Raw genomic sequence first — 13983 nt, 5'->3', positions numbered from 1 at the left:
GTGTGTGTGTGTGTGTGTGTGTGTGTGTGTGTGTGTGTGTGTCCCTGCTCAGCAGGGAGTCTGCTAATCCCTCTCCCTCTACTCCTCCCCCACTCGTGCTCACTCTCTCTCTCTTAAATAAAACCTTTAAAAAAAACTTTTTTTTTATTGATTAATAAATGAATACATTTGACAATCAATCTTGGTATTAAGTTTTCTGATGCACAAGAGTCATTTTCAAAATAAGCTTGAATTTTCCCTAAACTCTCCTGTTTTGCTAATCGGAATTCAGTCAAATATCAAATTGTTCATCGTCCAAAAATAAGTAAATAGAGATCTTCTTTGACCTGAAAGTTACACTAACAACTTGAAACCAAGTTTTCTAATAAAGCCAACTTTAAGTTTTCCAAACTGAAAAGATTATACAATAAATTAAGAGAATTTGTTATATTATTATTTAGAAGTGGTAGGACTGGTCTTTGGTCTTCCTAGAGTTTCAAGAGAAATAAATGTTTAAAAAAATTCACTGTCCTCTCACCAGGCAAAAATGATTTCAAAAGTATAAAACAAGTAGAGTGTTTTTTTAAGGCACATTTAGATTCATGATAAAGTACCCCTCTCTCACTAGATACCACTGATTAATTTTTTTTCTGTGTAATAGTTCTTCAGATTAATGTTACTGGAGTCATGTCATTTGAAGTGGAAATATGAAACCTCTGTAAGTAAATAAAAACAAATCACAGAATCTAAAGAGGAGGTAGAAAACCTATAATCCAAACACCAGACTGAGACTATGGCTTAATTTTAGCCAGCTTTCAGGTGTTGCTCCCCATATGCCTCCAGTACTATAGGTGACAGGATCCAGGCAGGATGTATTAACAAAATCAAGTACATGCATATCCAAGAGTTGTCAAATCAAAATAAAAGTTCCATTAGTTTACTGGAATAGCAGTTTCAGAAATGCCAAAGTAGATTCTAATCAATAAGATTAGTAGGAGTAAATAGAGACAGATAAAACAAAAAACTTGCAAAGGCAAGAAGTACCCTCTGATTAGAAAAAAGGCAGAGTTGAAAGGGGAAGACAGAAGGACTGGTGTATAAAGCTGTAGTGGTGTTCAAGAAAATGATCACAGGGGAACTGGGATTTTGCCTGCCTGAGGAATTAAAAACAAGAAAGAACTGGCTGCTGAGGTTGAGTCATAGGCCTAAAATGAGCTCTCATCCTTAACAGCTCTTACTGAAGTCTTTTCCTGTAGAACTCTAGATCAGCCCCCTTTGGCTTTGGAACGAACCTGGTCTCCTGAAGGATTCATGCTGCCCACTGATGCCAGTAACCCTGGACTTTAGTCCAAGTAATTCTGGAGTTGCTTCTGTGTTTATTACCAATGATAAAGGGTTCTTAGTAAGGTCTCCCTGACTTTCTCTTCTACTGATCCTGAAGCCCTTCACAGCCTCAATTACATAGTAAACTCATCATTAATAAATATGTATTATTCTAAGTTGATTTTTACAAAAATCAATTTTTAGACTCCTTAAGTTTCCTTCCGCTGGGGCCTTTGCCCACTTAGCCAAGTCTGAAGATTCCCACCTCCCTAAGCATATTCACTATAATCCTCCCTCTTATGGGTACCATGACGATGAGCATTACTCCAAACCCTTCTCAAGGAGTACTTTTGGTAGACCCCCCAAATCCAACTCTCTCCTACTGAAGCAAACACTCTGGCTATCAATCAGCTTCTACCTGCTCTCCCATCAATCTAGTCAGCACCTTCTAATACATCAGAAACTGAAAATTAGCAGATGACCATCCAAGGGTATCAGGGAAAGTTATAAGCTCAACATTACTCTTCAACGCAGGTGGTGAAAGGAGAAAAAAGAGGTAATGAACAAAAGGATTAAGGCCTCCCCTGCCTCCAAACAAATGACAAAGAACCTGGTCCATTATTTTCCTTCATCCAATTCTTTCCCCAAAATTGGCTTAAAATGAATGTGGAGTAGCAGGTCTATAACTGTTCAATAACCAAGAAACACTATGTGGACAGGATTAAAAAAAAATACAGATCTCTAGTGGGTTCATGTAACTGCAGGTCCACTGTGATCCTTATATAGCGACAGAAAAGAGGAAAGAAACCGAGTAGTCATGTCACATGTTAGCCTGAATAGCAAATTATCCAACTTTCATAGATTATTAGCACTAAAGGAGATTTCAGAGATCTAGTTCAACTGCCTCGTTTTACAACTGAAGAAAATGAGGCCAAGAAAGATTAAGACACTCTGATCACAACTGATCATTGGATTCTTAGAGATAATTAAAAAATCATTTCCCATTCTCTCCTAAGTTTTAATAATTTCAGGGGAATCCTGCAAATAGGCAAGGTCAGCTGTTATTTCCAAATAAGATAGGCAAAAAAGAAAAAAATGTCAAGTTGAGAAAGAAAACAGAAGAGAACTTACCTCTGGGTCTGCTAGGCGCTGAGACAGACCTACAACAAAGACGAGGTTTTTTTGTACAACACGTACACTAGCCAAATGTTTGCGGTTTTCTGATATTTTCTGTTTTCTCTCATTCTGTTTCTGTTTTTTCTCATTCTTTATCCTTTGCAATTCTTCCTGGGAGAGTGGTTTATAAACTGCGGGGTCTTCTGGATATGGCTTTAAGCACAAAACAAACATAGAAGTTAGCATTAAATAAGGAAAGAAATAAGCTATATGAAAACCAATTATCATTCTGGATGACAGGTATGTGGTTATCTGTTACATCTCCCTTTTCCTAAATCTTTTAATTGCTTAAAATATTATTTAATAAATTTAAGATAAAAGTTTTTAAAATACTTACTTTTTCTTAGAGCTTAGCACAGACTACTTTTAACACTAAAACTTAAAACACCACCAAAGGTTCTGTAATAAAAAAAAATACAACCGTGGTATTCCCTATAGTGTCTAGCAGAGGTGACAGGAAAAAAAGCTTCCAGGGTGCTGTGTAAGAGGCAAAGAGTATAACTTATCTCATCTAAACATAGGTTTATATATTACAATCCACAAATATTTAATGAAAACCTACTATGTGCTAGAATATTAATGAAGTACTTATTATTTAATTCATTGTCAATCTAAAAGGACCATAAATGGGCAAATAAACAACAATCTACAGATACTCTGGCTCAGGAGTTTGACTTCAGTTTCCAACACTTACTAGCCATGTGGACTTAAGCAAGTTAATGAAACTCTATGCCTCAATATCCTCAATAGTAAGATGAAAATGATCTTAAAAGGTGAGGCATAATGGTAAAAGTAAAGTAACTCTCATAAAGCCATTATTATCATGAACAGCACACAGTAATCCCTCAATAAATACTAGCAATTACACTATTGTAATTTTTTTCCCTTTGTCATTACAATATTGCTTTTATTCCTACTGCTAATGCCAGGGCTATTGGTGGCCTGAATAAGAGCTATGGAATCACACTGCCTGGCTTTAAATCTTGGCTCCTCTTTACTATCTTGAGAGACCCTGGCCATAAGTTATGTGACTTGCCTGCCTCAGTCATCTCTCCTATAAAATAGGAATCACGGTACTTTATTAAGAGGGTTTCTGTAAGAGTTAGAAGAGATATACATTTATAAAGTGATTAAAACTGTGCCCTACACATAAGCATTCAATAAGTCACTTATTATTACTACTAATCAAAAAATAGGGACGCCTGGGTGGCTCTGTCGGCTAAATGTTCGACTCTTGATTTCAGCTCAGGTCATGATCTCAGGGTTGTGAAATCGAGCCCTACATTGGGCTCCGTGCTGGGTGTAGAGCCTGCTTAAGATTCTCTCTCTCCCTGTGCCCCTCCCCGCCTAAAACATAAATAGTTAATAATAAATGAAAGATCATATCTAAGTGGATATGAAGAGATCCCAGAAACAGGAAATTGTGCCTATCAGAGTATAGGAGTAGGGACTAACAGAAATGATGTCATCAAGAAAAAAAGTAGGAACACGGTAGAGAGGAGACGGTATTCAAAAGCCTGAAATCGGGTGCCTGGGTGGCTCAGTTGGTTGGGCGACTGCCTTCGGCTCAGGTCATGATCCTGGAGTCCCAGGATCGAGTCCCACATCGGGCTCCCTGCTCAGCAGGGAGTCTGCTTCTCCCTCTGACCCTCCCCCCTCTCATGTGCTCTCTCTCATTCTCTCTCAAATAAATAAATAAAATCTTTAAAAAAAAAAAAAAAAAAAAAAAAAGCCTGAAATCTTGCTATGCTTTTAACATAAAGGTACTTTCATCTTTTCATACATAAGTAAAACACAAAAATAAAAACCCTCGAATTTGTCAACACACTCAGATTAATGCTGAAGGCAATTAAGAAAGTGAGACTTCTCTTTATGTTCCTCAGCTTCTACTGGTAATATCATAAGGTCTCCAAAAATCCCGTTCTTAAATTTTCAGACATAACTCTTAGTGGTCCTGGAAGACGCAAGCACCCATACCATTTGATTTCCACATTTAAAAATCTAAATAAAAATAATGAAATAAAAATCTGAATCTTCCAGCTAATTGGTCCTATTTGGCATACTGGAACTGACTTGTGAGTAGGAGGCATATAAAACAGCTGACTTGGTAACTTGTGTGACTTTTGCATGATCTGAAGTCTTTCTCCAGGATGAAATATGAAGCTAGAAGTGCACATTTTAGGCGCTCAATAAATATTTGCCAAATAAACGCCAAGCTACTCTCTAGAACAGAGAATTTAGCACGGTTAATTTTTCTTTTAAAAAAATCTTAACTTTTCAAGGCTCCAGAAAAAGTTGGAAAGGCATGCACTCCACGACAGCTGCTCCAGCACACACACCACCAGAAATACCTACTCCACAAACCCAATGACACAACATTAATAAGCCAGTACAAAGACATAAGCAAGGGAGAAAGACTAAAAATGGGAGACGAAAAATACACATGGTTTACTTTTTGACTGAAACATGTATACTAAACTTAATTTTCTAGGAATACAGCGTCAAATGAAAAAGTACAAGCGTGAAATTTTTCTTTAAATATATTATTGTGTGTTATCTATCAAACTAATGCAAAATATGGCACCTGTGGCATATGGCAGTTTTAATGTGTAAAATATTTTTAATAGTGTTAATCGGACGATAAACTGCCAAACTATTAATTATGATGGTTTATAGACTCTAGTGTAATCACTTAATTTTTTTCATGTGTGTAGTTATAGTCCCACTTTTATTTCTCATGTATCTTTTATGTTTTTTCTCTTTATTTTCCAATCAGACTTGCCAAGAGTTTGATTATTTTATTGTCTTTCAGAGAACCAGCTCTAACTTTTATTGAAATACTACTTTTTTTCTATTTCACCAAATTCTGCTTAATCCCTGCTTCTACTGTCACAATGTTTACTACTCTTTTTTGGTTTCTTAACCTAGAAATAAGCTAATTTATTTTTTGTTCTTTGTTTTCCAATAAATGCATTCACAGCCTTAACTTTTCCTCCTCCTAGAAACAATGAAAAATACTATATAAAGTTTTGTTTTTTAACCAATATCTTAGAAACAGTAATGATCTGCAGTGGGGAAGTCCCAAGCCAACTTCTGTATAAAAGTCAAAATCCAGAGAGGTAAGTGCAAATTTGTGTAACAACAAATGGGGAGGGAGGGTCAGCATTCAAAGCCCAGGGCTAGCCCAAGGTGAAGAGTCTTTGGGGAACTCAAAGAACTTAAGCTGAGACCCAGCCCGTCCCCCAAAAGACTCTTTCAGTCTCAGGATAAGAACAAACTACAGACAGGTCAGAACAAGAAAAATGGGGATAGAAGAAAAACATCCTGAAGAAGTCGCTGAAACCAACCTTACGGAAAATTTGCATCCTAGGGACCTTAGACCTTTATACTTGTCCCCACCAGCGCCCATTATGCTTGAGGCACCTCTAACGTCACTGTTTATAGGATCCAGCAGAAGACAAATGAAAGTTTCTCTAGAGGAGGGCAAAAATACGTTAGGCCCTGGACAACTCTACAAATAATTCAGGGACAACAACCAAGAAGCAGGCATAGATATAACCAAGCACATAAAGAAATAAAACAACATGAACAACCAGTAGAAACATTCCTCACAGACTTTAGCTACTGGAATTATCTGACATAGATTTAAAAACAATAACACTTATCTGTTTAAACAAATATATGATCTGCTGCCAAAAAACAAAACAAAACAAAAAAACCTCAAATATATGATAAACCTGAAAGTAGGTGCAGGGTACAAAATTGTATTTAAAATATATCAAGCATGAAAAGAGAACAAACATTACTTCTAGAAAGGCAAAATGTTAAAACTCAATACACATATTTATATTTAGCAAAAGACTAGACCTAAAAAAAAAAATTCAAACACAAAAAGAAAGATCAGAAGAAATCATCCATTAATGCATTAAGAAAAAAAAACAAACAAACAGAAAAGAGATTAGGAGACATGAAGAGCAGTGAAAATGAATCTGAAAAATATGTAATCAGAGTCCCAGAAGGAGAGGAAAGAGAATAAAGTCTGTATCTGAAGAGATGATAGCTGATTTTTTTCTCCCAGAACTAATGAAATTCACCAAGACAGATTTAAGAAGCCCTACAAACCCTAAACAGGATAAATAAAAAGATATACCCAACTGAGTTCTTTTTGGAACTGGTTAATGTTTCCACTGTAGCCTAACAAGTCAATTTTTATGCTCACTGTACTTGTATTTTAAAGTTTTGTACTAATTTGGGCTGCCTGGCTGACTCAGTTGGAAAAGAACACAATTTCTGATCTTGGGGTCATGAGTTTGAGCCCCATGTTGGGTGTAGAGATTATAAATAAACAAATTAAAAAAAAAATTTTATATTAATTTGTACAAAGTTGTGTGCATGTACAAGCACACACATGCTTGCTAACTGTGTTACTCAAATTTTCCATTTCCTGGGATGCCTGGGTGGCTCAGTTGGTTAAGCATCTGCCTTCAGCTCAGGTCATGATCCCAGGGTCCTGGGATCGAGTCCCACATCGGGCTCCTTGCTCAGCAGGGAGCCTGCTTCTCCCTCTGCCTGCCGCTCTCCCTGCTTGTGCTCTCTCTCTCTCTGACAAATAAATAAATAAAATCTTCAAAAAAAATTTTTTTTCCATTTCCTTTTTTTGGGTCTATTTCATCTATCAAACTCTAAAATATAGAAGTTGGACTTCTCTCCATTATGGATATGGATATAGTTTCTCCTGGTATTTATATCAGCTCAATATACTTCAAAGAGCTACTGTTAAGTAAATAAAATTCCATGACTCTATGGACATACAGCAATTAAAAAATTCCTCTTTTCTCTTTTAAAGTGTGTTTGATCTTAAATTTGATTATGACTAATACCAGTACTATTATACCTTCTTTCCTATGATTTCCCTAGTTTCACTGATAATTTTCTGTATATGTTCCTAGTCAAACAGTTCTACAAGGTTTACTGGGGAAAAGAACAATCTCTCATTTTCTTCTTTCCCTGACCCAGTTGCCTCTCCCTAGAAATAATCCTGTTAGACTCTTTAAGATCATTATTTTGTCATTTACTATCACATCATTAAATAAGATGCTTGTATGGCTACTTCTTGCTTTTTCAGTTCTACATATTATCACATCATACAAATTGACAATATAGCTTTCTTTCACCCAGCCTAACCATATATCCCACGTCTACTTTCTAACCTTCCACCCTAATTTTGGTTAGGTCAACATTCACAATTACATTATTATAAAGTTCAAATGTTACTTATACATTTCTACTTTCAGCCATGACAGAGGAGATAGTAACAGACCAGGCCTACTAGAATAAAGAACTAGAAAATAAGACAAAATACATGAAACAACTGTTTTCAGACATCAAACAATATAGGTAATGAACAGCAAATCCGTGACTACCGAGAGAAAAGAAATGAGACAGATGAAAACCATGAGTGAAAACATCCTAGCTTTCTGCTCTTCTAGCACTTACTGGACACTGGCTGGGTCCAACAATCACACTGAGCAGAGGGGAAAGTGATCAAAACCTGAAGAGGCTGAGGCAACTTAAATTTATGGGGCAAAATATCACAAAGCGGGAACTAGTCCAAAAAGAATTCCAGAAATCTACATAGAGGAATCCTGTGATAGCTAGTTCCCATAGGCTGCTCTCCAATAAAGACACTCTGATCGAGTCCAGGTCAATAATGAATTTGGGGAGGAAATAAAAAAGAAGTGATACCAATCACATGTAAACTTTTTCAGAATATAGAGGACAAGGAAACATTTCCTAACCCATTTTATGAAGTATTACTTTGATACCAAATCTAAAAACAATATAAATAAAGCCACAGATAAATACCTCTCATGACACAGACATAAAAATCTTTCTGAAAATATTAGCAAATTGAAAAGAAAAAGGGTAATTTACTATCATCAAATGAGGTTTATCCTTGGAAGGAAAGGTTGATTCAAAAATCAATCAACCTAAATCACCATTTCAACAGAATGAAGGAGAAAACACATGATGATTTCAAAAGAAACAGAAAAGGCATTTGACAAAATGCAACACCCACTCATGATAAAAACTCTCAGTAAGCAAAGAAAACGTCCTCAACCTGATAAAAAACCATCTACAAAAAACTCACAGCCAGGAACATACTTACTGTGAAATACTCAATGCTTCCCACTGAAACTGGGAACAAAGATAATTGTTCTTAGCACTTTATTCCAATGTTCTACTGGAGGGCCTACCCAGTGCAATAAGGCAAGAAAAATAATTTAAAAACATAAAGGATGGAAAAGAAGAAGTAAAACTGCCTTTATTCACAGAAGACATGATCATCTATGTAGAAAAGCCTAAGGAATCTATTTAACAAAATCAATTATTCTATGTATGAACTGGAAAATGGAATTTTTAAAATATCACATGCTGAAGCTCAGAAAACATAAAATAGTTACAGATAAATATAACAAATCATGCTATACTACTCCATATGCTGAAAACTACAGAACATGGTTTTATAAATGTTTAAAACCTAGAAAACTGGAAAGATAAACCTTATTAAAGAACTAGATGAGCCAACATTTTCAAGATGTCATTTTTCCTCAAATTGACCTGTTTATTCAAGTTCAATCAAAAGCCCAGTAGGTTTTTTGTACAAAATTACAAACTAATTAAAAAACTTATGTGGAAATGCTAAGGTCTTAGATGCCCAAAATAAATTCTATAAAGAATAACAAAATTGAAAGGTCTACCATACCCAATTTGAAGACTTAGAGTAGTCAAGACAGTATGGTATTGGCATAAGGATAGAAACAATCGTCTGTGGATGACAGAAATGAACTTACACATTTATGAGCAACTGATTTTTAAGAGTTGAAAACCACTCAACAGTGAAGAAATAGTCTTTTCTACAAATGATGCTGTAACAATGTATCTGTACGGGGGGGAAAAAATCTCAACCCCTACAACATATCTGAGCCATTGCAGCATAATATGATTACTTTTCTTGTACAGCTTTTTGTTTCCCCTAGAGTTAACTGTCTGATTAGATTAAACCATCAAATCTCCTCCAAATGTTGAAATGGCCTCACAACACAATTCTCTTTTAAAACACCAAGTATTCTCTCAATTTTATCTTTTTGTAGAAACCCTTCTCTTGCAACTTTCTGATCCGCCACATTCTGTACTGGTTGTCCTCTTTCCCATCATCTTAGGAATCCCACTGCATCAGTCCTGTACTTGGTCACCTCTTTCCTTTAACCCATGTATTCTCTTTTCTTCATTCCTTCATGTGAGGGGCATATTCTGCAGTAGATTCCTGAGAGAGAATGCACGGAAGATAAAAAAAAATTCGAGATCTTTCACGTCTGAAAAGGTCTTTTCATGTACCTTCACACTTAACAGGAAGATATGGAGTTCCAGGATGAAAATAAATTTCCTTCCGAAATATCTTCAAGCTTCAAGTCTTGCTTTTGAGAATTCTGAAATGATTCCGATGCCTGATCTTCATTTGTAGCCTACATTTTTCCTCTTTGGAAGCTTGTAGAACTTCTTTGTTTTCAGTTTTCTGTTTAAAAATAGTTTGTGCCTGGCACTCAATAGGCCTTTTTAATCTGGAAATATATCCTTTGGTCTTGGGAATATTCTTCAATCATATTTCTGAAATAACTTTCCTTCTATATTACTGTGGTCTATTTCTAGAACACTATTTAGTATTTGACCTCCTGGATTGATCCTCAAATAAAGTTATCTCTTCTCTCAAATAAGAATATTTATCAAATAAGAATATCTCCTTTGTCTTTTTGCACTACTTTTTAAGAAATTTTCTCAAATTCATCTCCCAACTCTTTCCTTGTTATTTCTGCTATATTTTAATTATTAGTAACAGTGTTTATCCTTCACTGAATTTTTTTTAGACTACCCTGTTCTTGTTTCATGAATGCAATATCCTCTGTTACTTCTGAGATGAAAATAACAGTAACTTTGTCAGAGTTTTCATCTCTTTGGCCTGTCTGGCTTCCACATGAGTCAATATTGTATGATGCTACATCAGTACACTACCTGTGTTCCCACATCCGCTGTTTCCACCAGGTATTTTTCTCAGAAATGCTGCACTAAAAGAACATACAAAGGCAGTCTAAGGAATGACCAGGTAGCCTATGCCTTAGTTTAGGGAAACACGGAAGGTCTTTTTGATCCTTTTAGGCATGGCAACTAGGACCAAAGAGAAACATTAAACTCTCTTGGTTTGTGAAACCTGCCCACCTCTCTGCTTCTCAAAATACTAAAGCAAAGAGGCCCTTTACGTAAACAAGCAGGTTTCCTTTGTGCACCCCAACCAGGGCTTGCTTCAACCAACTCCCCACCTGCATCTCCAAGTTTACTTAAATCATCTTGATTTGCCATTTCACAGAGTGGCCTCTACAGGCCATCTTCCAGCAGGGCTGGGCTATCTATGTGTAAATGGCAGCTTCGTGGTCTTCTCCAGGCATCGGGCAACACTTGAGGTCCTCCTGTGTTAACACAACCACTGAGGCTGGTCTCCAGAGATGTAAAGATTTGCTGGTCCCTGACTAAGACAGGCAGCTTCATAACTACATGTGCTAAGTGTGCTCAGCACACTCTCTGGCAAGGCTAAGCCAAGACTCTGTGTGGTCAGCACTGTCTACTGTCCATGACCCACAACAGCCATGAGACAAGCAGGAGCAAGTTCGAGTAGTCACAGACCAAGCAGAAGTTCTAGCAGTTGTAGCAGTTGTAGTTATATTAAGTCAACAAGAAAACAAAAAAAATCCTCCCGGTCTGACTTAACAGTAAAGACCGCAGCTAAAGATTATAACTTAGAAACCCTAAAGGAGGTTGTCTCATAATTATTTAATATAGATTTTTTTCTTTCTATAAATGTTGGAGAGCTTTGGTGCCCATCCTTAGACAATCTCTCATCTTTTCTATTGACCCGCTCTTGTGATCTCATCCAGTATTACTTTATAAATAACATTCTATATGTTATATAACTCTCAAATTTATATTTCCATACCAGAACCAAATTTGAATATTCACCTAACCAATTTCTCCATTTAGATTTCTAATAGGAATCTCAAACTCAACATGTCTAAAACTGAGTTCCTGATCTTCTCAAAAACCTGTCCCTACTGAGGTCTTCCCCATCTCAGTCAATGGCCATTCTTTACTTCCCTTACACACTCACCAACTCTTCTACTTGTCCTGTATAGTGGATATTAAACCTTATGAATCTTTTTATGTCTGGAAAATATTTTATTATGCTTTTACATGTGAATGAAATTGAGAATTCCTCATTTACCCTCAAAAATTTGGAAAAACAAATTTCTCAGTTATTTTCTCTTTTCCATCGTTATAGAACAAAAACACCAGTATCAGTTTTATTCTTGTTCCTTTGTAGTCTATGCATTTTTCTCCCATAAGCTTTGAGAACTTTGTCTTTATTCTAGATACTCTAAAATTTTACAATTCTATTAATAGATGTTGATATTTTTCAGTCATCTTGTCTCCTACTCACACAGCCCTTCTAAGGACAACTGCTTTTCACCTGAAATTTCCTTCTAGTGGTTCTTTATTCCTTCCCACCCATTCTTATTTCACTGCTTCTGTAACTTCTCTTAGCAGATTAGAACCAGATCTTTTATGCTGCTTAACTTCTCTTTCATGCTTTTTTAAAATCTTTTTGTACTATATGCTGCAAAAAAAAAAAATACTCAGCAAAATCTTCCAACTTATTAATTTGTTCTTAAACTTTGTTCATTCGTTCTTCAGCCCACCCATAGGATTATTCATTTGCAAGATCTCTAATCTGCTCTTTAAAAAATGTTCCTTCTATATAGATTTGCCATTCTCTTTTATTTGTTTGAGAAGCACCAATGACCCTTTTAAATGTTTCTTTCTGTTTGCTTACTTATGTTAGGTTCTTTTATTTACTGATTTTTGGTACTGATGTTGGTATTCCTGAAATGTCTGTTAATTCTTGGTTCTTACACATTTTTACATGTAAGAACTCTGTCAACCAGTCTATAAATGCTATTTCTGTTTACTGCAGGATGCTCTTTTGTGACTGCAAGGAGGACAAACTGGTGGACAGAGTATATCAATAATTCATCTTCTGAGCACAGGAGGTCTTAGTTCCCCCAGGGTATCTCCATCCACCTTAAGGCTCTGACCCAAATTTATAATCAGTGTTCCAGCTAGAGAGCATCTGTCTCTGCTACATGGCATAAAAGTTAGGCTCGACCCATATCTTGCTCCAATGCAACACTCAGGCAACCACACGGATACTTTCCCTAGGATCTTTTTTAAAAGCACCACTACTCTTCCTTTTTCTCAGCAGCCTTATCCTGAGTATGTTTGAGCTAATGCTTCTTTCTTTAAATTGATCCCAATGGCCTACTGTTTTTCCGATTCATCACACTTGCTTATCCTCCCAGAAAGGCACACTTTTATTGATAACCAGCTCTGCTAAAATTATTTTGCTTTATCCTTAAAATTTTTCTACTTTTTTCTCTACTTTCTAAGAATTTAAAGTGATTCTAGGTAATCCCCTAAAAGTGAAGTGAATTTTTCTCCCATTTCCCCAAATAATTGATTTTTCTCTAATCACTATTTAACAAGTGGTCTTTTTATTAAGATTTCTTTTCATAGCACACCCAAAGAAAAAAAAGAGATAAACTTAAGAAGTCAAACGACTTCACAAGCTTTATAGTCTTGGGCTATACTAAAAATTACCACTTTCAACAGAACAGTTCAATACAACTGTCTTCTTATGGAATGACCAGGAACCACTTTTTAAAATATGACTGAATGCTTAAAATTCACTAACACAAATTTATTACAGATTTTGACCAAAGCTAATATTAAGGTTTTCCTTTGCTTTTCATTCACATCCCTAAAATACATTAACTATACAAAAAGATATATTATATATACATTATAAATATCTATTACATGTTATATATACTACATATACATACTGTATATAAACTCAACACTTAATTAGAGCTAACCTTTTTTCATTCAGGTAATATATATTAATTACATGCCCACTAGATTAAAAAAACAACTGGATAATGCATTGCCTTCTGAGATATAATCTCTCTGGTAAGGAAACTGAGAGATAAATATTCTAGGTATCTAAAACACATTCCTGCTTTCTCAAAATTTGTAGTAATGAATATAAGAGCTCTTTGAAATGGGTAAACAGAAAAGTTTAAACCATACCAACAGACACTGAAAAGCAAAGGCAAAAAAAAAAGAAGATATTTACATTAGCCCCTAGATCACAAATAAAGTCCTTCAAAATAGAAATGCGGCAATCCCACTCATTCTAAGTCACTCACTATACTGTAACTGTTGTGCCTGCTTATTTAAACAAGACCCAGGAATATTAAAAATCATAGAACTATTTAGAGCTAGAAAAGACTCAAAAGATTTATATTTGAATCCCAAACGTACTATCCACTAGCTGAT

At 35.7% G+C, this 13983-nt stretch overlaps 1 protein-coding gene across 6 annotated transcripts in view; it reads right to left on the bottom strand.

Annotated features, from left to right (window-relative positions):
* The window catches only part of CNOT4 (CCR4-NOT transcription complex subunit 4), a 145360-nt gene that overhangs the window by 67449 nt on the left and 63928 nt on the right, over window positions 1-13983 (bottom strand). For all 6 annotated transcript variants that reach the window (XM_032401511.1, XM_032401512.1, XM_032401513.1 and 3 more), the window contains exon 3: window positions 2434-2631. In XM_032401511.1, the coding sequence (XP_032257402.1) occupies window positions 2434-2631 (198 nt within the window). The remainder of the gene's footprint in view (window positions 1-2433; window positions 2632-13983) is intronic.

This window comes from Phoca vitulina, unplaced genomic scaffold, assembly GCF_004348235.1.
Source record: "Phoca vitulina isolate PV1807 unplaced genomic scaffold, GSC_HSeal_1.0 scaffold4, whole genome shotgun sequence".
Taxonomy (NCBI): domain Eukaryota; kingdom Metazoa; phylum Chordata; class Mammalia; order Carnivora; family Phocidae; genus Phoca; species Phoca vitulina.
This window is presented reverse-complemented; position numbering and strand designations above follow the sequence as displayed.